We start from the raw sequence: 27,478 nt of genomic DNA on the forward strand, positions 1-27,478 counted from the left end.
AGTTGTTCACTTTAGACGCAAATTTTTCGAAGGAAAAATTATTATGAACATAATTATGTATTATATAAGACCTGTAAGTCTATATTAATTATTGCGATTTTATTGTTTATTGTGTTATTAACTAATCACTGACGTTTAATGGTATTCAGGAAGAGTTGGAGAAATTGAGGAAGGAATTGATGGAGAAGCAGGTCCTGCTTAATCAGGCAGCCAGAGCTTTTAAATTATATGAGGAACAGAAAGCAGCGACTTCTCGTACTCAAGATCAATATCAGCAATCGCTTGAAAAAGAACGAGAAAAAGTAACCAAGCTTGAGAGAGGTAAGAGAACTTTTTTGTCTCGTTTTGTCTGCTGCCTGATTATTGTGCAAATATTTAAATTTATTTTAGAATGCAAATAAATTTTATTTATTCTGATAGTTATTATTATTCTTACGTCTCTATTATATATAAATTCTTTCTGTTACTCCAGAATTAGCAGAGTATCGAGAAAGGGAACTAGATACATCCTCGTATTACAAGGAAACATTTGGGATCACTCCGGAACAGGCGTTAAAAAATGTAGAAAAGTTGCGACAGATGGAAGAACTGGTGGCTTCCCTCGAAGCAGAGGTATGCCCGTATAAAATAAACCTTAATGATGATTAACATTATTAATAAACTCTGTTTCATAAGAATATTTTAACTTTCTTTTTAAGATAAAAAATTTAATCAATAATATTATAAATTACTTATTAACTCTTAATATATATATATATATATATATATATATATATATATATATATATAGAGAGAGAGAGAGAGAGAGAGTAATAAGAAAAAGTTTAAATATATAAAAGTTACGTATAATTATATATATATATATATATATATATATATAATACCTTTAAACAGAAAAATTACTTAAAAGTGATTTAATACATTATAAATAGATGTCTAATAATTCGCATTAAGGTAGGCGTCTCGCTACGTGCTAGTCATGTGACTGTTTGTAGGTTTTCACGTTCAGAAATATATTTCGGGCAATTTTTGCTAAGGGAAAAATAATTTTATGAATTATGGTGTAAAATTTCATACGTGCCAAAGTATGTTACTTTTTCCAAATTATGTGATTTTTCTCATTTGACTCCGTTTTGATCGGCTGATCGTGCGAGTCGTCGAGAAATGTTACAAGTGAGGTTACATCTCCTTTTCGATTGAATTTTGACAATTACTGAGAAAGGGTTTCAAAACGCATGACAGGGGTGTCAATTACTATCCAATTCGGCTAAGAAAGACGAGCCTCATAACCTGCAACTACAGTGATTAGCCAGCGGCTTGCCAAGTCTTCCCAACCTTACCTCGACCAAAAAATGTCTGCTCGATTACCGCTTTTTCACTAAAATAAACTAAAAAATTAGCAGCGAAATCTCCGGTAAACTATATATTTTATGGTTGCATCGGATTCTTCGAAATCTAATGTACAAAAAGCAATGTTTTTTCTCACTTCATCTAATCAAAAAATGCGAAAAATATGTGATTGATACCGTGATAGAGCCTTCTTTTTCTGGCCGTCTGTATGAAGTAATGCAAAATTTGTGATTTTCGAGATCGATTTTCTAGAGTAAATAGTCGGTAAGGAGCCACAGAAAAAATCGACTGCAAAGCTGATCATATAATTTGATATAAAATCCAAAATCGAAAACTTTATCTAATACATGCCCTGACGAGACGACTACCTTAAACAGGATTTAATTATATAATTTATTCGGAATTTTATAGACGTTCTTATTATAAAAATGTCAGTTTCTCCAGTTTATGACAGTCTTTCTAAATGAGAGTAGTATATTATCAGCGTTTGTTTCTTTTCCTTACCGCGAGTTGAATATTGATCATTTCCACAGTGTCGAAAGAAACTAGGAAAAGTTAGGAAATTTTTATTACGCGATGACTTGATTTACACTATAACTCGAATTCATTGACATAACATATAGTTTTATGATACATGATTAATAAGTTCTACGTGCTTGTTTGTTCGATGTTTACTGCAATATCGAAATCGCGTTTTACGTTGCTTCACTAATAGCAGTCTTAAGGGTATCGTGGGAGGGAAAAATCAAAGAGAATGTAAGAAAACCAGCTACGGATTAAAACATTTCTTTTCTTGGGGATACAAATTGGGGATACGAATTTGCTTTTTATTTCACGATTGTATAATAATGTCTATAAAAAGAAAATGGCACGCGCGAGCGGGAGAATTTATAATATACGTGACGTTTGTTTTGCGGTTTAGGTGAAACAGATAACCGGCAGTCTGGAAGAGGAGCGCAATTGGGCACAGGAACTTGAAAACGAGAGGGATCAGTTCAGAGAGCGATTAGACACGGAAACGCGGCTGCGGGAGAAGCAGGACAATGATCGAGTGCGAAATATCGAGGAACTGTGCGATGAAGTGAAGGAGCTGAAGGACCAGTTGTTCAAGAAGGATTCAATCGTGCAGCAATACGAGAACGATCTCGCCGAACGGGACAGATTGCTTAAACAGAAGAGCACATTGTTGGAAGAAAGGTGTCAGGCATATGAGGAGATCAGCCAGGTTTCCGAAAAAAGGAAAAAGCACATCATTCAATTGAGGGCATCTGTAAAAACACGCGATGACGCCCTCACAGAGATCAACAATAAGCATCGAGCGTTGTTATCACAGGTGAAGTAAATCGATCTTTATTTTTTGAAATAAGCACAAGATTTTGATTATTTTATATATTAGTGCTAGGAAAATTTCTTGCATCTTGAGACATTAATCGTTTTGATACAATCATAATCTGGCATTACTATTATTTTTTTTTCTTGACGCTAAATATCTTATTCTTTATTTTTGATGTTATTGATAATAAATGTACATATAATAAATCTAGTTTTAGAATAAATGCTTTTAATGAAAAATATATACTGATAATACAGCTGTAGAAGCTCTCAAATTTATCTGTGTTAAAAGTTACGTACCAGGTTTTTTTTATTATACTTATATCTATTATATCTGTTGTAACTTATATTTATTGTACTTTGTAGTGCGAAAGTAATTATGGCAAGCGTTCGCCGCCTAGTAGTCCCTCAGCTTTAATTTCGTTGACAAACGATTATCTATCACCATTTACGGGACAGAAAGTGTCTTATGTACAAAGTACAACGAAGCATGATGGTTCTTATGATTGTGAATCGAGTAAAGAAAGAGCGACGAGTTTGAGTTCACCACTCGGCAGAGATTCCAAGGAACTCAAGCATCTTATAAAGGTTAATGAAATATTTATTGCCTGTTTGGCTATAAGGTAATCTGGTCTTATCAAAAAGAATTTTATTGCAGGAACTGGAAGAGAGGGACAATAAATTAAAACAGCACGAAGATACTAGAAAGCAGTTGATATTAAAACTGTGCAACGCCCAGAAGCAGGCAGAAAATTCAGAGCAAAAATTGAAAAAGCTGGAGGTCGAGTATAAGAAGGCCATTAGAGCGATACAAGGCTTCATGGAGCGCGAGAAACACAGGCGAGATACGGATTCCCACCAAGAACGGCAGATCGTGGAACTGGATTCGGAGTTACGCAAGAGAAGAAACAGCCACAGTCCCGTCTCGTTGAAGGATCTCAGCGTTAAGAACGTGGACGATATTGAAAACAATTCCTGCAAACAGGTCAATATTGCGATTCATCTCTGATCTTGTTTGCCGATTTCTACGTTTCAGAATTGTACATTTGACAACTCAACTTTTTGAAAGATTTATGCGATGCTTATCTTTAAATATTATTTTAAATCGCGAAACGTAGAGACACGCTTTGATTGCCGAGAAGCACGAATGAACATCTTGAAATATTGGAAGTTTCTCTCTTTTTTCAAAATCGCTAACCTCATCTAACTTCTGTTTCTCCTTTTCTGCTTTATGCCATCGTTATTATGATTGCATGATTTTTGTTTTTTAACTATCTCGCTTGACAACCGCTTTTCTTGCAGTGCATGAATGAGATTTACTATGTAGTACTTTATTTTAAATATTTTTGACTATATCTTGTACTTTTCACTTTTTTATTTATACAAGGTAATTTTCTATTATTTTTTATGATATATATGATGTAATCAATGCGATGTACTAGATAATTTTAACAATTCATATTTTGGACATTGTTTATTGTAGTTTATTTCAGCAATTGTATTCAAAATATGCCATAACAGACACGGTTACACTTTATTGTACATAGGAATTTGTGCATTTGTACAATTTTATAGTTTATTTGCACAATATTAATGTTTTAAATGTTGTAAATATTTAACAATTAACTTCCAAGTTAACTGTTTCTTTAGGGCATAGCTTTTTATTTCAAAATTCTCACGATAGCATTACATGATTTTTTAAAAAAATATATTTAATGATATTTAATTAATATAATAAATAATAGGACTCTTTTTATAGAGTCTACTATTTCCGAGACATGGAATCTTATATATTCACTTGAGTTCACTGCATTGAGGATAAAAAAGTCTCTGAAATCCTTTATAGTCTTCACTATAAAAGATTCTTTATTAGTAAAATGTATTAAATGTTTCAACATCTTTTTATACTCAAATATAAAATATCAAATGATATGTCAAATTCCAAACAAAATTGTAAATTTGCATCTTTTTGTTTAATATTTATTTATATACTCTATTGAATTTTTTGCTTACATATTTTTTTCAGTTATTTATTTAAACTTTCTTAAACCTTATATATATATATATATATATATATATATATATATATATAACTTCCTTAAAATGTAAAAGAACAATTTTGCAGAGTTTATATCGCATATAGAAATTTGAATTATTCCATCAAAATTTATTAGAGAAGGGTGTCATCAATCTTAGGATATCTAAAAAATTGTGTAAAAGTAATAGAAAAACATCAGCATAGGGTTAAATAATTAGAATCCAAAATAAAGGAAAGAATTTGAATTCTATAAATATCTATAGAACTAACTACTGCTTCCTTAATTTTTCTTATTACTTTCATATCACATATCTCTTCCATAATTTTTATTAGTTTTTTTTTCTTTTACTTTTGTCTTATAAAACTTTGTCGTGCGTGCGCGCTTTACAATTTCTTGTCAATATTCTAAAGTTTTCTAAGGAGCCTGTTGGTCAGAGAAAGATTTTGGAGGCATTAAGCGCGACTCTCGTTTGGTATCTCGGGAATACCGTGCGGGAAGACGCGGTCGTCGTCTATTAATAGAGACCGCCGCCTCTTCTCGCGACTTCTTACGGTCTATGGATCGCGATACGCGGCAGTCTTCATACGAATACTCATCTCGACCGATCAGCCGCCGCAGCCCGCGGTAGCGCCGAACGAATAATAATACAAAGAATACAACAACACGAGATAGATCCATCGCCGATCGTCCAGCTATCTCGACGGTATCACGAGAGAACGACTCGCGTCTGTACGCTCCGAAAATAGCGCGCGATTGCTAACTCTTAACGTAGCATAGCGGGAGGAAGTTGTTACTTTGCTCTACGCGTCGAATAAGTTAAGGGAGCACAAAGAGACAGCCAAAGAATTTGTGAAAAATAATCAAATTATATATTAAAAACAATTTAAATAGAAGAGTGAAGAAATTTTGTTTCTATAATTGCGCTTCATGGAAACTGTAGCGATTCAAAATTAGCTAGTAATTAAAACCAGATGCATAGGTAACTTATATTGGCATAGTTTTCACGCTAACGGATATTCACCAGTGCTGATCGCACTAGCACTGACGTAGAGTATCTATTCGCGAGTTGATTGATCAATCGCTGCTTTCGTTGCTGCTTTCCGGTTGAGTTAAAAGTTTAACGACAATTAAATATGTTCTCTTGTTTGTGCGCCTCAGTGCGAATGGAGGTAGGTATAGTGTCAGGTGTTGTTGTTGTGAGTGCTGTCTTTTTCAGTATCTTTGTCAAAGGATACTTGTCGTGCTTAGCCAGGCTTTATAGATTTCCTCTCTGCTCTGCAGCGTGCTCTTTCAGCCGTACATATTACAGAATAAAATCCGAAAATGATTTAAATTAAAAAGTTAATAAAGTCAATAATTTATTGAGTTATTTAGATAAATATTTTTTATTAAATACTTTTAATGGATTATAAAAATCTTAAGGAATTAATTAACATACATTTTATAATATGCAATTTTACATTATTCGTGTTCTATAATTTGATTAGTCTTATTGTTAATATTAGCATTTTTCAGTTTATATGAATATAGAAATTTTTAAAATGTGTAATACTGATGATGGAAAATAGACAAAATAGATATTTGATGTTGAAAATGAAGAAGATTAATAATCTCGAGTTAAAAAGAAACAGATTTTCTGAATTTATTAAGTAATCTATGATTTAAAGAGCATTCTGTTCAAACATTTAATTTATACATATATTCATAGCTTATATTAAAACATGCATGTCCCATATAATACATTTTTATTCACGTAAACTAAATCAAATAACTCTGATATGAGTTTATTTTTTTTTACTAAAATAGTTACAATTTTAATTTACAATTGTAAGAGTTATTTAAGTACGACTGTAAAATTAACACAAAACAAGTGATGATTTTATGACAACTTACATGACAATGTTTTTAATGATGGAAGACTATATTGCTTTAATAAGCTAAATCATATTTTTTTAAGTTATTTTGTTTGCAAATTATTAAAGACGAGAAAATTTGTTATTATATTCTTGTACAGTAGAAGCAATTATTCTTGAAGTTTCTTTTACTAGATAAGTCTCAAAATGGCATATTTATTTAGCAAAGAAACAGGAGAAATTATAAGAAATGTGTTTCCCTTTTAGGCACCGGCGATTGTCACACTCGTACCGCCGCGATGTTGGTCTAAGAAAACGAAAAGTTAAATTATTGTAACTGTTCTCCTGCATAAGAATGTATAACTTGCATGTAATGTCTTTGCATTTTTTCTCATCACTTCTCGAAAGCTTGGTTCTTACATTATACACATGAATTTTATATTTTATTGTAATCAAAATTATATATATTTGAATAAAGCAGTTTTCCAGTGAACCTAACGTTTTGAGTTTTATTGATATGGAACAACACTTTATGCTTGCAGCAACGTTTCGAAGAAATGGAAAGCAAGATTAGCGACCTGCGAGACCAAATCGAGACAATAAAAGCTGAGAAGAATCTCCTGGAAAAACGGACGCAAGTCGAGTTTAACGTATGTCATAATGCAAATATAATTTCTTATTTATTGCAATTTTATTAATTATAATTTGCAGTTACGATATATTTGTATATACATATAATAATAAAATAATAACTAATCTCATAAATAAGTGAATGACATCATATTATCTTCTTTTTAATTGAATTTTATGCTTATTAATTATATTGTGTTTATTATCTTTTATATTTCTCTTTGGTGTTTATATATATATATATATATATATATATATAACTAGCAATTTATTGCATAATTATGCAAATATAAAATAGAAGAGTTTAACAGGAAATATATTATGGTATTTTATTTTAAATAATAATAACGTTAAATAGAATATTGATTTAAAGACGAAGCGCTAAAGGTTAAATTTAAAAAGCAATATATAAATTTATAGTATATTTGTAGTAACTGTAATGATATACTTAAATTTTTTTGTTATTGTTGTAACATATCTTATATCGTTTATTCAAACAAATTAAAAAAGAATACATAATTTACACATGATACACTAATTTTAATTGATATCTGTGCAACAGACATGACAGTACAATTTTTAATTAATTTTTAATTTATTACATTTACTATATTTTTATTTGTATATTTGTTTTTTAAAATAAAACAATTTAAAAAATATAAAATTATAATTTATTTTGGTACAGATGAAATAAACTTATTTCTTTTTCATTGTATAGGAATTCCAAGTTCGTCTTCTCAATAAGGAGCAAAAGATTAAGGTCCTGGAGATGGAGAAGCAGATTGTTACAGAAGATTTGAAAAACAAAACTGCTCAACTCGATAACCTCAGGCATGTCGACGAGATGAACGGTGTGGATGAAATTACCACCACCAACTATCGTGACGATACTCTGCGAAGGGAAGATCTGCTCGAGCAGTTGAATCAGCGAAACGTCGAGGTCGAGGAGAAGAATCGCAAGATTGAACAGTTGACGAAGGAATTGCATGCGACGACTCAGAATCTGCAGATGTTGATTAACACAGAACTCTGGAGCAAGAACAAGGAGATCGCCAAGCTGCACAATCATATGACAGCATCGTGTAGTCATGACAGGAACCGTAATAAGCCCGAGATTGTCCAGGAAGTTGATAGCAGCTTGCAGTTAACAAATCTGATTCACGAGTTGAATGAAATCGGTGTTAAAGTAAATTTCACGAACGACATTGTTCAACTCGATTACATCAACGGGGACGAAACGGTGGACATGAAGACTTTAAGCGAGAGCGTTCAGAGGCTGACGAGTCAGCGAAATGATCTCGAAAAGGAAGTGGATTATCTCAAGTGGCTGAAGCTCGTGTCGAAGCCCGACATCGCCGCGGAAATCGATGGTTGTGGCAACGAGACGGAACGGGCGAAGAAGTACTGCGAGCTACTGCGCACGCATCTAAAGGACCTAGTGAAGTTCATGAAGGAGATGCTCAAGAATACCGATCGTGCGGACACTATTGGTAACGAGCACAAGAAGATCGTGCTCGATGTTCTGCTCAGTTCCAAAATACTGTCGGACGATTTTGTGCGCGCTCTTGAAGGTATGAGCGTGGAAGACGGTGGTGTGATCGTGAACGATAGGATCGATGGTTCCGTGAAAAGGAGTCGGTCCGACAACGTCGTGGAGACGTCGAAAAATCAGGCGTCGCAGTCGGATTCAGAAACGTTCTCGGAACCCGATCGGACCGTCTCCATGGCCAGAATCGGTCTGCAGGAAAAGCAATACAAGAACCTGAGCCGTCCCAGATTCACGAAGTACACCAAGACCCGCAGCGACTCCGAGGATTCCGCGGATTATGTGCCTTATTATAAGACCTATCAGAACGATCTTAGCGATCTGGACGCGAGCCACCAGATACAGGAGCTGAAGGAAACGAATAACATGTTGTATTCTGAACTTAGCGCTCTAAGGAATGACTTGACCACCAAAGCTTCTTTCGATTGTGTAAGTGTATTTGTATATTTTTAGGTCATTAATTACCCATGCTTATTAACGCGTTAAATAAATATTATTTTAAAACTAATTTTCAAAAAGCTAAATTATAAACTTTTAATTAAAAATTGAATTAATTTGTGACATAAACATCCCATTAATTTGGGAATTTATAAATGATTGAATTTACAAAAGCTGAATTTTATAGGTAATCGATGAAAAATTAACGCCATTCATCACGAAGTTAGAGAAATCGCAAAGGTTTTGTGAAAAGTTACAAGTTTCTTTGGAGAAGAGGATACACGAGTTCCATACGTTGAGAAAGGAGAGCAAGCAGAATAGCGTTCGCAAAATGCAATTGGAAAAAAAGATCAACGATGTCGAACAAATGGCGAGCGAAATTACCAAACAGAAAGCTGAATTTTTGCAGTACAAGGAAAACACCGATAGAAAGACTACGGAAACTCTTTTGATACTCAATAAAGAGAACGAATCGGTGAGTGCGTACTGCTTGTTTACACTGGTTATAAAAATACTTACAAAACTTTAATTATCTGATCCATTTCAGTTGCGAGCGAGAATTAAACAGCTAGAGGATGAAACGGAAACCGCCAAGGCAACCATATCCACTCTCAGAAAAGAACTTGATCATCTGACTCTTTCGCATAGTCAAATACTCGTGGAGAATACCAAGTTGACGAACGACAAGTTAAGACTTGAGCAAGATATAAGAAAAATGGAAAATCGATATGACGTAACTGTTCGTTCGCTGCACGATAAATTCAGCAAAGAGGTAAGCGAATCTGCATTAGTTCATGAAAGTGTTTCCCGGTGTGTGCCATTACTAATACGTGATGTAACGTCGTCGTATAGATATGCGATCTCAATCAGATCAACGAATCGCATAGAGCAAGAGTGCAAGAACTCGAAACGGCGAATAAAGAATTCAGGAGACACATGGCGGTGTGCGAGGCTAGCGATTCGGCGGCGAGCTCGAGCGGTGTATCGTCGATACCTACGGACGCCACGCTCAAGCAAACTTGCGATATTCTGCAGGAATATCAACCTTATAACGTTAGTTCATTTTCTAGTGTTGAATGTAGCTGTCTGTTGTTAAGCTTTATTTGTAGATTGTATTATATTAAAAATGGACAAGTGCAAGTCGCAAATTATAATAATTGATACATATCATGATACTTCAAGAAACTTTCTAACAATTGCATGTGACGCTAAATAGCATGCACACTTTATTTAATTTAAATATTGCACATTAAAAATAAATTGCTGTTACATTTATTATTTTAGCATAAAGATTTATGTGATTGCATTTGTGATCAGTTTATATATTATGATGAGTTAAGCGTATTTTATAATAAATTTATATTGCGCACTTCTTCGTTTAAAACATTTAAGTTTCCGTGATCGTGAACGTAAGATTTAAGATTTGATTTCTACAATTTATTACAGGGCTCGCAGTTTTGGCAACTGACGAATTACTCTGCACTCGGAGGACGCAGTAAATCCAGTTGTTCGCCAGATTTGGGGATAGAAAGCGACGCTGCCGTTAATACAATGAGACCTTTGAAAGACACATTAAAAATCACAGAATCTATGACTAACTTACTGAGCGACGAAGACGGTAGTAATCACAGAGATTCAAACAGTGAAAGTCCATTACCGATAGAAGGTGCGTTTCAAAATGCTTTAAAAAACTTGTTATTAATTTTTTCTTTCTTATATTTCTTATTTTTGAAAACTCTTAATTTAAGGTTAATTATTCTTATTTAATATTTTTTAAAATGATAAGTGATTTTATAATTATCTTTTACAGGTCTTGAAGAGGTTGAAGCTTTGAAACAGGAGAATGAAGCATTAAAGCGAAGACTGATGAAAACTAGGAAAGCATTGGAGGATACGTTTGAGCACTTATCGGCCTCAAACAAAAACAAGAAAAATGTTGAAAAGGCGATAATAAAGCAACTTATGGTCACAAGAAGTATCCTCAAAAAGACGAGGACATACGACGAACCTTCGGACAACTAACAGAGATTACAGACTGACTGACTGACTGATCAAAAAAATATTATGCACGAAGTGTGAAAAAAGGGAAGTAGAACATAGGGAAGTTGTTACTCGTTGAATTGTGTTTCTCATAGATTAATTGTTCATTCAATGTATCGTGTTTAATCTGCGTTTCTCATTTATCTATTCTCACATTTTTTTTAGGTGAGAGAACTAACGATACATATCGGTACAAAAAATTGCAATACTCAGTAATACTGTATTACTAGGAATTACGTGTTACAAAATTTTTAAACGGAAAAGATTTCTAAGTGACAGATATTTTCATACGAACACAGAAATAAACTATTTTCAAAGAATATAAAAAAAAAAAAAAAAAACGAAACGAGAGCTTAAGATGGATCTGTATATTGAGATTTGTATATATATTTATACGGGATACGCGGATGATATTTTTGATATTTTTGTAGATTTTCTTTCACTGTGGAAAAGACCTTCAAATGCTGAATACGGCGCGATATTAGAACGCCGATATTAGAGTCTGTCTTCGTTTGTTGACGTATTTTGCTTCATGAATAACAGAAATTTGCAATATGTGTGTATATATAATTAATAATTATCTCATATATCGTTATGTAGCATTTGTACATAATCACCACGAATAAAGTGCCATTAATATGCAGGAGTTTATGCGTTAATCACAAATGCATGATCTTGACGTACGTCGTTCTGTTCTCCTTTTCGCCATCGATGTCCTATGTCTTTTGTTTCCGAGGCGGTTTATTCGCCGCGTGCGAATAAATACTTGAGAATAAAAATGAAAAACCGTGGCACGGCGAGATTAAGATTATGATAGAATTTTTATTATCACTCCATGACTAGATAATAATATAAAGATCCGTAATAACTCATAGTGATGTGAAGTGTACGAACTGCGCCAGACACGCGAATTCCTTCGACCGCATATCCGGCGAGGAGCGGAGAGAAATACTGTACAACATTAATCTTTCTTATAAGTCTAATATACCTTTCTTACCGTCTTTCCTTCCGTTCGCGATAATCCCACCCGTTGGTAGAACGTATATGAGAGCATGTAAGACAAGGGGAGGCGTGATGGGGGATGGAGAGAGCTGGGAGCCAGTACCGAGATATATACAATTCTACAGTGACGTTTTTGCGCTTCTATCGCTGCTGCCGCTCGTTTTGCCAGCATGCCATTTAATAATAATATGAGACCATATTTGGATTAATCAACTCATTACTGTTCCATTTTGTTACGAAATTCTGTTCTATATTACGAAATTATTTAATGTTTTTGCAAAGTGCCACTAAGCATGTCTCTTTTAATATACTCAGTGTATTACGTTTATTTAAAATCTCTGTAAAAATTTGAAATTTATTTTTGTAATATTTTTAGTAGAGGTGTAATATAATCTATAAAAATATTAGAAGAATTATGATAATACATAGTAAACTGAGACTTTTATCGTGCTTGTAACTTGTGAAGATGTTAAAGATGACAGTTAAAAAGATACAAAAGCAATCAACTTGTTAATCCAAGCGAGACTCGTATTACTATTGCATGCATTTTGCCTAAGATTTATATCGTACATTCAAGTCGTTCAATTTATCTCTCTCCTGTTTTGATTATCAACATATTTTGCGACTTACGACTCGAGAGAACGATTTTCCAATTTCTCCTCTGTATACACAATGATGAGTCACAAGTTATTAGTCGACGGGTTACGTGACCTCGTGGTCATCAATCAGCAGCGAGGTGCAGTTCGAAGTTTATAATTTTGATCATTACACAGATCGGCGCGCAAAAATAGCAATAAGAATGTACAAGATCGCGCAATTCTGCTCGAAGACTGTGGTTGACTTTGCATTCGCTTTTCAGATTTCGAATTTGTGTCAGATATAATAATAATTAAAGCGTGTCCACGATGGAATAATAAGGACAATACGTGTCTGAAGAAGCGTTTGCAAGTATGTCAATTAAATTGCAAATATTGTTTAACGTAAACATCACTGTGCACGTTGAGACTTTTGCACGTCAATCTTTCTTACGCACAATTTCAACTAGCAAAGAAAAGTTTTCAATCCACATTATTCGATTCTGAAAAAAAGTATTATTGTTTCTGTACACACAATATCTGTATAATATTAAATTCGGAAAGATTTCATTCACACGAACTGTAATTATATATTATTGTTCACTAAATTAACATGATTCAATATCTTTTTTTTATGTGCCAATAATGCAAGTAATTAAGAAGTAACAACTAAAATCGGATATCCTGGATTGGATCAACTTTTCCTACAGGTTTAATTCGTACTATTTACAATACACATTTCAAGATTCTAGCGTCACACGCAAGCAAGATAAATCGTCAACACGCATGCCCGATGCCCGATTTTCAGAATTTAAGTCTTCAAAGATCGCTCGAACAATGATAATAAAATTAAAATAAATTATTTTATGTTGATCGGATATCGAAGAACATTCCTTGCTTCTTCCATTTGACGATAAAATAGAGCGACAAGATAATCTTGTTAAAAATTTAGAGATTATACAGGTACTTTATCTCAGCACATTCTAATAAAGGAAGATATAACAAAGAATAGGCTTTTTCTACTCGTGCAAGAAAATAGTTTGATTATTGTATGTTAATTATCTTTGAATATTTGCGAAATTTTGAATTTTATATGTAAGCTGTAATATCAAATTGATGTAAACTTATTAATTAGTGTATTTTTTTTTTAAACTTGCACTATGAAAATCGGGCCTAGAGGCAATGGTATGACCATACGGATGATCACATTCGTCGTGATGATGCGAATTCATTCAGATAGTAATCAAATATCCGTATCCGTTATACCTCAATACCTTAGAAACAAAATTTGCACGTGTCCTGTTACAAAATCTTGATTTACACTCATATTCTGCAAATTGTCTTTCGGGCTCGACTTATACAGACTGAAAGAAATTAACGAACGGGCTATCATAGATCACGACGAATGGATCCGCGAACAGTCCGGGGTACGTTTAACACTACTTCCTATTATTACTCGACAATCAAACTCCGAGAAACGAGGAACTTGTACATAAATATAGGTATTTAGATTAGTCGTAGTATCGAATGCGAATCGTATGTACGTATGCCGTGAAGGCTTCGATACGGCCGCTCGGATGACAAAAGATCGTGAGGAGGGACGGTGTAAAATACCGACGTAGAATAACTTGTGGACTTGGACCATATATGTGAGACGTTTGCAAGCGTCGCGCAATCCGTCGTCGCTGAAGCACGTCGTCTTATCAAGAATGATTTTTTCCGAGATTTTTCTGGCAATGCTTTTGTAGTCTATATTCGGAATTTTAGTAAACAGTGATTAATTTAAACTTGTCTTACCGCCAATCGAGTGACAGTGTAAAAGATCTAAGAGCGAAGAAAGCGATTTCTATTATCAATTCAAATATTGATAAATCATTAAGATAATTATGATTTAGAGTGTTCTAAATTCTACATAAATCACATAGTTCTAAAATAAAGAAAAAAATATTGTAAATACACATGAACAAAATCATAATTACACAATGCAATAATTAACGATATGTTTTAGAGAGATGACAATAATCTTTTTAATTTTTAGTACATGAAAAAAATCTTGATATATGTATAGATACATATATTCTTTATATATGTAAATAAATATACTTTTTTATAGAGAATAAAAAAAAATAATATACATATATACATAATATAATTATTTTATACAAAATATTCCATGAAAATATACGAAAATATGAAATTCACATTCTTAATAAAAAATAAAGATTCGTTTTTTGCTTTTAGATCTTGCACGCACAAAAAAGATTTTAGAACGTCTTCAGTCAAATAAAATCAGGCCTTGTCGAATAGGTTTAGCGCTTTCTGAAATTTACGAAATTTATTATTTTATTCGAAGAAACATCTTCGGGGAAGACGACGACGACGACGACGACGAGACCGGCATCGACGATCTCAGGTGAACGCCCCGCTCCGCCAGCACGTTATTCTATACGGTATTTGGCGACGCGCGGTTTTGGCGGGTTATGTGGCGTAATGAGAATGGGAATGAGAATGATGGTGAGCATGCGGGGGCGGCGGTTCGCCGAGCCAGGAGTCCGGCGACGGCGGGAAGTCGGGGTAACCGCCGCCACCGCCGCTACCACCGCCGCCGCCGCCGCCGCCGCCGCCACCGCCGCCTCCGCTCGACTCGTTACTCAGATCCGACGCTGGTCCTGGCACCATGCCGCCCGGTCCCCCTGGAATCATACGGTTTACGTCAGTCGTAAAGTTCCGATTCTCGCAGTATAGAATAGTTTAACGCCCGAGAGTTCCTTCTCGTCTCAAACCGAGCTATAGTGTATTATTGATCACCTATAGCGAGCAAGGCTTGTCCGAAATGGGGGGCTGAGGGCTGAGAAAATTGGCAGATTTGCGAGAATCCAGATCTGTTCGGAAAGCCAAGAGAACTAAAAAGAGTCGGGCTCTCTCGACACGGTTGAAGAAACGAAGAATAAGTTGTGGGAACTCAGAAAGTTAAAAGAATTAAGGAACGTTACAGATTGGAAGACTTGAAGATATCAGAGAGAACTGATAGTCAAGAGAGTCAAAAGCGTATATTGTCTTTCAAGAGTATATTGTATGGTAATTGGCGTCAGCAGGCCTACCGAGAGTGGTGTACACCGAGAGACCAGCGTCCGGCGGATACGGGAACTGGGGTGGTAAGGACGGTGATCTGGACGTTGAGAGATACGGAGGTGTCGTCGCACCCAGGTACCCGCGGGGCGGTCCACCCCCGGCTCCGTTGCCACCGCCGCCTGGACTCGCGCCCTCGCCGTCCAGGCCCATGTTCACCACGGTTCCGTAGCTGTCATTACTCAAATCTGCAAAAACAAATCGTTTTCTTCTTCAGTCTCAGACTAGCGCAATTAGATTAAAATGTATTATATATAAACCTTTCGTTAAGGGAAATTATTCATTTAAGCTAACCCAGACAATACGCAGATCCCAAATCGGGATGTATGACGTCATTAAGACGTCTTAATTATGTCTTTAAGACATCATATATCCCGATTTGGAACATTATGTTCACTGCAGGGAATATTCTATTATTCTAAGACCTGCGAAACTAAGATATAATGATACGAATCATGACATTAGAAATAGATATGGCTAAAGTGGTGCTTTCCGTCACGCGTCGAGAGCTATCGTAACGAGCGATCATTCTAACGCCGTAAGTTGGAAGTCGAAAGTCAAGCCAGCGACTGGCAGCATCCATTGTGTCTGGGTCTCCCAGTACCCAGATGCTATATCCAAGGGGAGGACGATCTCCTCAAATATTCAGGAGATCGCGGAGGCTAACTGCCGGCTCACCGTGTCCGAGATTTCAGGAAGATTGCGGGCCAGCCTTGAATTTATGCTCGCTATTACCTGCACTTACTCGAACGAGTACCGCGTATAACACACCGCTCGTCTAGATTATTTCGGAAGCGGCTGACGCGATTATTATGAATAACTGATACATAATTATTTGAGGGAGGAACGATAGCTACCAGTTGTATGGGCATATTTTTATATCACGCTGTCACATTTGAAGATACATATATTTCTTATTATCGTTATCTTTTTCCAATTGGTATTTAATTCATATTTAATTTTTTTTATCTTGATAACTAAATATCATAAGTATTAAGATATAATATTTTTTTGCAGAAGTTAGCTGGAACTAATAAGAATTTATTTTTGAAAAAGACAATGAAGTAGACAAATTCTAATTGTATTCAACTAAAAATACTTTTATTAATAAAAATTTTAATTCGCTTTAGAAGTTTAATTTTAACGTTGAAGGAATCGATACATTATAAACTAGTATTTATAGTTGAGATAAACTGCGACATACAAGAATTGCGTAGTCTATTTTTCAGCTTTTCTTGCCTTTTTATTGCCATCTTTATATTTGTATCAACAAAATGATAATGTAATAATGCAACTCACCGTGATGACCGAAGGTGGAGTCCAAGTCTACCTTCAGCTCGTCTTTGTCAAGAAGCTTATCGTGTCTAGGCGAGTGACCGCCCGCACCGGCGCCTTTCATACTGCGAAAATATTGAGACCACCTCGTCCTACCAGCATCTTTCTTCAGCCTCTTTTCTTTCGCCCTCCTACAGAGACCATAATGATAGTAATTAATAACAATCACTAATAGCTACATTATAAAGTTTTGTTTCTAGAAATCTCCGAAGGTAAAATCATTAATTTTAATAGAATAGATTATTAATAAAATTACCAATAAAAAAGTTTTTAAATGCTTCTAATGATTCGACGAAAGACAGGTTTATATTAAAAACCTTAATTATGATTATATATATGAATTATAACTTCATTTTGAGATATCTTGTTGCGCTTATATATAATCATTAATTATTTTTTTGTAGACAATATTTAAAGATTATTGATACCTATGGATATCATGCTACGCTAATACAAATATTGAGAATATAATTTAGAATTATAGATATATCAAAATATATAATGGTGAAATTCCTATTTTATCGCTTTCAGTATCACGCGTTCAATGGATGTTGATACTGAACGCCGATAAAATCAAGAAAAATAATAAATTCTGGAACGACAAACATTTTACTCGTTGTGCTAGGTGTTCGATTATTTATGATAAATACTGATATCTCGTAACGTCTCGTACAAATTTCTACTTTCCATTATTATTATTTCGCTGCATGAATAATGAACAAATGTATCTTATCTCGCGGCGACAGTCCGACATTAATCTCGTATTACGTCGAATATATAGAGGTGTAAGTTTTCTGGAAAACTCTGCACCACACGTGTGTAGTTTTATGAATTTACGTGTGTTATATATATATAGTATATTTATCTGCAGTGTCATTGATAGGCCTTATTTACTTATCCTTGGGCGTTATTTTCACGGGCGCGCGCGCGCGCGCGCGCTTTCTAACACCGCGTTCGCATCTGATAAGCGACGGAGGTCACCGCGACTAGAGGACTCTCCTTTTTATACAGATAAAACAATTTTTCGCGACAAATCGTTATACTTTAGTAACAATATCACGTAGTGCCACTTGAGCGATAAGAGGGAAAAATGTGCATCCACCGTTACAAAGTACAGTACTTGCAGATATCATGATCTCGGGTACGTAGAATAAAGTTAACAACGTAGACATCAATTTCATTATCATAATCTTTAGTTTATATTTCTAGGATTTATTTAAATTCCCATTCAAATTAAGTGACATCTCTACTTGGATTGTGTCGAATTATGTATATGACGCATAATTTTCGAACAAAAGAGTTAATTCGGAAATTAACTTTTATAATGGGAATTAATTTCTGCGCTGTCGTTAATCAAATTATCTAACATGTTTTATTGTGTTGCGGAAGAGATGTATGTATTCGGAGTGATGTCTCTCAACATCTCCGAATCTCTCGATTGCTTCCACGAACGGCTTCAGAAACCATATCAAAGGCCACGTCAGACGCTAATGCAGAAAAAAGAAATCCTGACGATAACCCAATGCTTCTCTCTTAATTTGATGATTTCATCAGGATCCAAAATTAACTTTTCCCATGCATCTATATAACTTCTTTATCTAGTATATAAATCGCTTTCATACCGCTTGCCACTTGTACAACGCGTAATTTTAGATGATACATTTAATCGGACTCTATTTCTTCCGAATATTATTCCCGTCTACGTTATATCGAATACAATGCGCACATACACATAGTTATTCGACGAATTGTAATATATAAGGTATCTCTACGCGTGAAGAGCTCGGAGAGAGAGGGAATATGGGAAGCCCTGTAAGCTCAACTATCCAACTTTTCTTACCTATTCTGGAACCAGACTTGAACGACGCGCATGTCGAGACCTGTGTCCTGAGACAGCTGTTCTCGCACGTGCCTCGCCGGTTTCGGACTGGTGTTGTACGCCAGCTTGAGAGTTTCAAGCTGCTTCGCCGTGATCGTCGTCCGCGGCCTCTTATTAGGTTGATCACCGTCTATACTTCCCCCATCTGCCAGTTCTAAAAGTCCCGTAAATAACGCATTATACATACCTATTTTGGAGATCTCTATTTAATTAATCAATCAATAATTTATTAACTATTTTAGCTTCAATTTTTTTCGTTCACATCTTTTCTATCATCAAGGAAAATTATGAAAAGTCGAAAGTAAAAACTATTTATTTAATTTTAAATTTATGCTAAAAAAAGAATTACTGTAAAAAATTACATTCTGAATAGAAGATTCTTCGAAAAGGAATCCTTTACTTATGAGAATGCTATTTTGGCAATTTATAAAAGGTTACATAAAGATTACCTTTCGCCTTCGCCTGTTCGTAATCAGGCTTGCAGACGAGTTTTCTATCTTCCATGAGATAAAATTCATCGCCGGTGTCCAGTTGCCGGGAGCAAAGAGCGCACGAGAAACACGTGAGGTGGTAGACAAACTCCTGCGCCCTTCGTACCACCTGCGAAGGCGCCAGCCCTTGGCCGCAGCCCGCGCATTTCGTCCCGAAACGCCTGCCACACCAACAACATACAATATTTTCACATTACATTCACACATCAATGACAAAACTATATAACTGACATAAACATTGTCGCGCGATTCGTCAAATCCGACAATCGATGCGAATGCAAGTAACGATATATGCGCTTGCAGTATAATCATTACAAGTAATAATTTCTGCTTACTATACATAATTATTTATGCAAATATTCTTTATTTTATTTTTATTATAATTTTAAAATGTAATTAAAACAAAAATAATTTTGTGGTAGCTTAATACTTCAAGTAAAAAATCAAAAATATAAAGAATGAAGGATAGAACGAGAGAAAATCGGTTTAGCTTTTCAAAGAAAAGAAAAGTGATATCATATTTTACGAGTAAACGGGGAAATACATGCTACTCTTCCGGAATCGATATTGAAATATCTTATGTACATGTTTTGAAAATATAATATTTTTTTTGCCTTGTCATAGTTTGTTATTATCGCGGTAAGTCGAACAAAGTATTGTGAAAACGCCGAAAAGATTTGTCTATATTATTATTTTTTTTTGTAAATTTATATAGATTATATAGATGGTCTTTTAAAGATATAATCAATAAATACCAAAAATAAAAATTAATAAGAATAATAATGACCAGTAACAAATATTTTAGATAAACTGTAATAAATAATCTCTTTATGTACAAAGATAATATTTCTGTATGTATATTATAAATATATATTAAAAATCTACATAATCTACACATAATATTTAGAAAATATACTTGCACGTGTATACATATATGCATCAAGTATAACGTCGTGACAGCAATTATTGGTGCTTACTTGAAGAAGTCATCTTTGCAGAACACGTGGCCGTTTCTCGCGAAACATTTGTCGGTCAATCTGGCACCGCAGTCCCGACACGTGAGACACCTTGCATGCCAACACCTCTCCAGGACCCTTAGAACGTATTTATCCAAAATAACTTCCTGACATCCGCCGCATTTTGGTATCGTGGCTGCAACATATCAATGCAACGGATGTAATAAGCAGCATACAAAAAGGATATACTTTTCATATTTTGTATGTTAATAATAATAATATAATTAATAATAATATATAGATATATAATATGAAAAGTATAGACATATGAGAGAAATAGTTTTATACATTAAATTTATTGTCATTACTTTTATACAGTTTATTGTAGTTTAAATTTTTATTAAATAGAACATGATATTAATAAATAGTATCTATAACATGAATATCTGCAATAATGTCAACGCTCTAATAGAAAATGATCAAATTAAATCAATTGTTTCAGTAGTTATAATATCTAAAATAATAATTAATAATTCTTTACTCTATACAGTATAAAGTTTTAACTAATTTATTAAAATTCCCTCTTTTCTTTATTATTTGCTTTAATGAAATACATTTCAAATTAAAGTACGAATTCTAAATATTAACCATTAAATGCGAAGCTGTAATGTTTATCATTATTGTTTAAAGCCAATTTTCGTAAATTTCGAATTTTAGAATTTATTAAGTCTTTTAAAGATTAATATCCATTTTACCAACGCAGATTAACTTCAATCTCGGTCATTTGATCTCGGTTTAACTTACTTTTTATCTTTTTCTAAGTTCTAAGAATTAGAAGTTAATCTATATATTGATAGAAATGGACATAAATTAAGAGATTAAGACTTCTAAATCGGGATAATATTTTTCGCAATATTAATTCCCCCAATAGAGAAGGCTGCCGCGTATTATTTATGTTAACAAAATGGCATGATTAAAGCTGTTTTTGCTCCACCTTCCTCGAGAAAATTAAGCTTGCAGGAGCTCGAATTCGAGGAATATATGTTAGATAAATCTCAATATAGCTTCTCGGTGCTTTCTCTCTCTCTCTCTCTCTCTCTCTCTCTCTCTCTCTCTCTCTCTCTCTCTCTCTCTCTCTCTCTCTCTCTCTTTCTCTCTCTATCGTCCGTCGACACACTTACAATGAAGGATCGTTGGGATATGCAGAGGCAGATGATCGAGCTCGAAAGTGGGCTGATCTAGCGGATACATATCGCCTTGCGATATCGTGGAGCCAACGCTGCCCGCGCTGCTGCGCTGTTCCTGGCGAACGCTCCGCGATTCCGGGCTACTCTGCGGCGTTAGGACGTCGTGCCGTTGCGAACGGTACATCTTTTCCAGAGGATGAGCATCGCACCCCAACAACTCCAGTCTCATCTTAGTCATAACTGCCACCGTTTTCCGCGTGCATGCAATCACGCACTCGCCGCGCTATTATCTACCGCGGCGTGCTCCCGCGACTTCAGCGAATGCAACGCTTCGTACATCAGAACATATCTATTCTTCTTTTCTTTCTTTTTTTTTCGTGCGTGCGATCGCGAGTCTCTTTATCAAGAAAGCGTTGGAAGAAAAAGAATGCCCACTATCTTCCTGACGGTTACCGAGGCATGATAGTAAGGAAGAATGACATATCTTTGGAAAATCCAGACGTCCTTGTCTTTAAAGGCTGGTCGAGTGGAATAACTTCAAGCTTTCAAACGAAAATTTTCTTTGAGCAAATTCGTTATTAATTCTTGGAAAAAAAGAGGACACATTTCATTAAAACTTTCTTGCTTTTTCTGTTAGTTTTCCAAAAGCTGTTATTATATTATATATAAGTTTCCTTTAAATTTGCCATTGGCACTTAAACCCATGGCATCTTGACTGCAGTTCGTTCTTTAATCAGACACTTGAAGTTCACGGAATTATACGAGACAAGTTCTTCAACGCATGCACGACCGGAGTATCTTTTTGTCAGAACATCTATAGATCATAATTATGGATAACATCAACGTATTACGCGATGGCTTGCAGCGAAGCTTCGATAATCCGAACAAACAAGTCTGACTATTCGTCAAGTTTATCTTATCGCGCACCAACACTTCTATTAATACCTCGGCGTAAAAGAAAGAGCGCACACTCGTCCCGCGACGACAAGTACAGGACGAGAGTACGCGCACGACTAGTTCGCCAGCGACGATGTTGCTTGTGCGCACGTGACACTTGTGGGTGTGGCGGCTGATTGGTGGGGCGAGTGCCTGGATTATTGGGTGCGGTCGGCACCCACGCCAGCGTCTGGTAGGTGCCGATTGGTGGGACGCCCGACCGCCCCCCAATATGGCGCACGCCACCAACGCTGTACGACTTTGCCGGGAACCGCGTTGCCGGGGTTGCTGTTGGGGTGTCCTCAACGTGGCGCGAAAGATGAGAGAGGACGAGAGGATCTGGAAGAGCGAGGCGGGCCGACTATCGTCGTCATCTGATGGTTCGCTGATGGTGGACGATATATTAAACCTCTCGGACGGAGAGAGTGTCTGCAGTAAGACGCCGACGAATGTAATCCGATCTTCCGCGTTTACCGTCTTTTATTCGTGCGTTGTTGAAAGTTTGATCGTACGGTTGAGTTTTGACAACGAGCATTTAGATCGATATGTATATAGAAGTATATTTTTATTGATATGTACTATAGCAATCCTGATACTCAAGAAGAACGTCGTTTAACATTATTCATTGACAGAGTGCGTTAGAAATATAATACTTAATTTTTATGATTATAAAAAAAATTAATTTTTGTCAGTAAGCAATTTTATGTTAAATTTAACATTTCACATGTCCCAATTTATACACTCTAATTTTTATGTTAATTTATAACAGAAGGCAAATATGTAAATAACATGACAAGTAATATGTGAAAAATTAATACAAAATTGTAACACGTAGACGCTGTCTGGAAGGAAAGTTTATGTTAAATTTACATATTTATAATGTTAAATTCAATTAAAATAAAATGTTATTCTTTCTTTTCTTTTTCTTGCAAAAAAATAGGAGACAGCGTTGTTCATTTTAACATAAAATATGTCACCAAGAATTCGTGCATTTTCATAAAAATTTTGTTATTTTAATTCTTAGAAATGTTGAAATATTAACTCATCGCAGAAAAGTCAAAATTACACAATGACAATATGTTACAATATTAAGACCAGGGTATATGTTAAAAATTTAACACAAAAATTTCTATATACAAATATGGAAATCTACTCAAATACAAAATGTTTTTTACTGTGTTATTAAAATATAGCTCTATATAAAATAAGAAATGTATAATTTCGTTGTTTATAAAAAATAGAAGTGTGTCATTCATGATGGAAAAGATACCTCGATATTCGATATTTGTGGCATTATTTATTAAAATTAAGTAGATAGAGAATTATGTAAAGCATGATTATATTATATAATATAGATTGCAGTGAGAAAGAAGCGTAGAAAGGAGCGAGATAGGATAGGAAACCTCATCTTGCCGGGTATAATTAAAAATCCCCGAAAATATCTACGTTTAATAACTCAACGCGGCGGCTTATTAATGCGTCGCGGCGGCGGTATTCATTGGAATTGTTGCGCAAAAGAATTCGAGAGTCATCCCTCGGGAGTCCCTTTGAGCTGCTGATTCTGCCTCGATTCGGTAAGCAACGCGCGGAGCGCGCCGTATAAGGAAGGATAACGTCTGTTTCCGAGCGAGGAGCTCGGGGGAGTGAGAGGAGAAAAAAAGAAGGCGGAGAGGGAAGGAAGGCGAGAGGACAAAAGGAACCGAGCGAAATTAAGAACGGTCACGGGGATGAGGGACGCCATTTTATAATCTTGCCCGGGATCATTCGCGAATATTTCTTCTGTTCTTCTTGCCCGCCCATCATTTCTGTTTCTTCCTTTTTATACCCTTTCCCCTAAGCCCGCGCGCACGTCCAACCGTATATATACGGATCGATTGCACGCGTATATATACATAATGCCCGATCTACAATAGCTGTAGTAAGCTGTAGCAAGCCTCAAAATGTAAGAAATTGACCAATCACAGTCGATTATTCTCCTCACATTCGCCTGTAATTGCAATGGTCAATTTCTTACGGCTTGAGGCTTACTACAGCTTACTACAGCTATTGTAGATCGGGCATATAAACGCGCATTAGATCGTGAAGGCTGCAGCTGTGATTATGGGACGGTTCCTTGATCTCGGTTTACTTTCAACCGCGGTTATTCTTTATGCTTATAATAGAAAATGAACAATTACAAGATTCTCGTTAATGAAAATGAGTTAAAGCTTGCAAGCATTGAGAGTGCAACGCAGTTGTCAATGCGTGATGAGCTTAATTTGTAAAAAAAACGGACGTTTCGGCTCCGCTTTGAGCCATCTTCAGCGCACAAACGTTACATATGTTAAGAACTTAATGAATAATCACGTTCTCAATAAGGCAACTCAGCATAGACCTTATTGAGAACGTATTCATTAAGTTTTTAATGAAGTTTATTCATTAAGTTTCTTTTTGACCTTATGTTTTACTAATATAATTTAAAATAAATTACGAATTAAGTTTACGCACTAACAATTGCGTTATATTCTTAGTGTCCAATGTTCAACTCACCTCATAACCCTATTACCTCCAACGTTTTTTCCGCCCCTTTAATTCTCCAACCATGCACAACATTTCAAGTCAGACGTGTTTTTCAAAATGTTAATAGCTTTGAAAAATTCCCCAAAAATTATTATATCTTTGTATCTTCGACTAAAAATCAATGTAAATAACATTTGGAAATCATTTATTTAAATATTTTTTTACATGTGTTAGAAACTCCGCCTTTTTGCGAGTAGAAACTCGTGGGACACACACACGAAAGGGCGCGAGTTGGAGTGAATATAGGGTTAATCCATGAGATGGACTAAACTCGTCGAAAAGCAAGAAAGTTATAATAAAAAAATGACATTCTTGTGGAATTTTTATTTTAACATATTTTACAATACACTGTTTGAAAATTTGTATTAAATATAACATAAATCACATGTCCCAAACGGTCCACTAAAATTTTTGTGTTAATTTAACATAATATATGGATGTATTAAATGGTAACACCGATACTATGTTAAAATATTTTAACAGAAAGGAAATGTAATTCTGATCGTAATTTGAGTTAATTATCGTTAATTATGTGCATAATTAACATAACTTTTATGTTGAACCTTACAATCTCAACACTCTTTTTTCTGTAAATTTTTATTCCCACTTTTGTTATAGAGTAAAATCAACATTCTTTTTCTGTAAATTTTAACACATTTAATAAATACGTTTTTTTTTAAATTATTTTAATAATTGTACATTTTAAATTTGTTAAGTTTAATTAACGTAGCAGGCATATGTTAAATTTACACATGTATGTGTTGATTATTTTACACAAAAATTTTAACAAGGACCTTTTTTGACAAAACTACAAAAATTTTCCAACAGTGTAGAAATATATTGTAAAGGAAAAAGATTGATCTTGATATATGCCTGAATAAAAGAGGTGTATTGATTCGTAGGAAATGTTGCCAATATTAATTCATTTTATTTAATGTACTGTTAATACATTATCGTATATGCATGACAATTGACAATATACAAAGCAACTTCGACAGAAGAATTATAGAATACAGTAGAGTGTTTATAAGGTGCAAAATCTGTTTATTTAATTACAGCAATCCATATCGCTTATTCATGTCGCTAATCACTCTACTTAATTCTCGAAGATTCCATCTGTTCATATTTCAGCCGTGATTTAGGTCAATTTTTCCCGAAGATCCATTTGAAGCGGTAATTTAAATCGATCGTCTTTACGGGCTCGGCTTTTGCCGTGAAACAGAGGCGCATGTTCGCGCAGGCATATTTCACGCGGTGCAGATACATCAAACTCGGAACTCGCATATAAAGGCCTGATCGATCGAAGTGCGATATTTCCCTAATGCATCGCGACGATCGTTAAATTTTCCACCTGACCACGAGGTAACAGATGGCACGGCGTTTTCTATGCGCATGGTTGATGCCCATAAAATCTGTCATGCATATACGCGTCGTTGGCATTACGTCGCCCAAAAGGGTGTACCGCCGAAAGTAAGCCACGCGGCAAATGAACGTCAGAAATTGTCCGATTTGTATATCAAAGTATTGTGCGACACGAATCCACCAAATATATGCCGCATCATATACAAATCACAGGGTGTATTAAATATTTCGATCGTAAGGAAGATTTGAATCGTTATATAGCTGTCCACATAAAGTAGATTTTGATATATATACCTATATAGCTTGAATTCTTTTGATTTTTAAAATTCTCAATTCCGCACGGCAGACTTGGCATAAAAAAGATTATAAATTTTGTATTTGCATATAATTATTTTCCCTAAAAAAGAAGCAAAAACATAGAGACTAATAGACTAAAGTCGATATATTTATAGATATTATAAATATTATTATTATATATAGAAGTACATATATATAAATAAAACAAAAAAATACTAATTTTTTATACTCCATATTATATTACAAATTCTAGATAGACAAAATATTAATTTTACAATAGTGATCTTTTTGAGATTTATAATTTTTCCCAGTTACATTCTATTTTATATTAATAATGTATAACATTGTAACTAAATCTTTTATGTAAAATTGAAATAAACTAAAAACTCTAAAAATAAATAAATTTGAAAAATATTATTATTAGGCTACCAAAATCCAGCCCGACTGAAAATGGCACATTTAATTTTAGATCTTTTATAATAACGATAAACTAAATCTTCAACTCCATGTATCAAAATATGTAAAATTCTAACTTCAAGCTT

The 27,478-nt window shown here is 34.7% G+C and overlaps 2 protein-coding genes across 8 annotated transcripts in view; one reads left to right on the top strand and one right to left on the bottom strand.

The window, feature by feature from the left end:
- Cnn (phosphodiesterase 4D interacting protein centrosomin) overlaps positions 1 to 11,574 on the top strand; it is a 34,704-nt gene extending 23,130 nt beyond the window's left edge. For 4 of the 5 annotated variants that reach the window (XM_077398978.1, XM_077398977.1, XM_077398979.1 and 1 more), the window contains 12 exons: positions 150 to 321; positions 473 to 612; positions 2,273 to 2,683; positions 3,049 to 3,270; positions 3,341 to 3,667; positions 7,117 to 7,224; positions 7,923 to 9,179; positions 9,376 to 9,663; positions 9,736 to 9,960; positions 10,041 to 10,241; positions 10,635 to 10,854; positions 10,999 to 11,574. In XM_077398978.1, the coding sequence (XP_077255104.1) occupies positions 150 to 321; positions 473 to 612; positions 2,273 to 2,683; positions 3,049 to 3,270; positions 3,341 to 3,667; positions 7,117 to 7,224; positions 7,923 to 9,179; positions 9,376 to 9,663; positions 9,736 to 9,960; positions 10,041 to 10,241; positions 10,635 to 10,854; positions 10,999 to 11,210 (3,783 nt within the window). In that variant the 3' untranslated portion in view covers positions 11,211 to 11,574. The remainder of the gene's footprint in view (positions 1 to 149; positions 322 to 472; positions 613 to 2,272; positions 2,684 to 3,048; positions 3,271 to 3,340; positions 3,668 to 7,116; positions 7,225 to 7,922; positions 9,180 to 9,375; positions 9,664 to 9,735; positions 9,961 to 10,040; positions 10,242 to 10,634; positions 10,855 to 10,998) is intronic. The other variant, XM_077398980.1, reaches the window with a different exon arrangement.
- Positions 11,575 to 12,471: 897 nt separating this feature from the next.
- The window catches only part of Lim3 (Lim3 homeobox protein), a 61,370-nt gene continuing 46,363 nt past the window's right edge, over positions 12,472 to 27,478 (bottom strand). For 2 of the 3 annotated variants that reach the window (XM_077398982.1, XM_077398983.1), the window contains 6 exons: positions 20,617 to 20,791; positions 19,598 to 19,800; positions 19,110 to 19,302; positions 17,234 to 17,400; positions 15,907 to 16,122; positions 12,472 to 15,498 (listed from right to left, as the gene is read on the bottom strand). In XM_077398982.1, the coding sequence (XP_077255108.1) occupies positions 15,284 to 15,498; positions 15,907 to 16,122; positions 17,234 to 17,400; positions 19,110 to 19,302; positions 19,598 to 19,800; positions 20,617 to 20,791 (1,169 nt within the window). In that variant the 3' untranslated portion in view covers positions 12,472 to 15,283. Of the gene's footprint in view, positions 15,499 to 15,906; positions 16,123 to 17,233; positions 17,401 to 19,109; positions 19,303 to 19,597; positions 19,801 to 20,616; positions 20,792 to 21,776; positions 23,069 to 27,478 lie in introns of those variants that run through there. The other variant, XM_077398985.1, reaches the window with a different exon arrangement.

Source organism: Temnothorax americanus, unplaced genomic scaffold, assembly GCF_048541705.1.
Source record: "Temnothorax americanus isolate GAGA-0224 unplaced genomic scaffold, ASM4854170v1 Scaffold12, whole genome shotgun sequence".
NCBI classification, from domain to species: domain Eukaryota; kingdom Metazoa; phylum Arthropoda; class Insecta; order Hymenoptera; family Formicidae; genus Temnothorax; species Temnothorax americanus.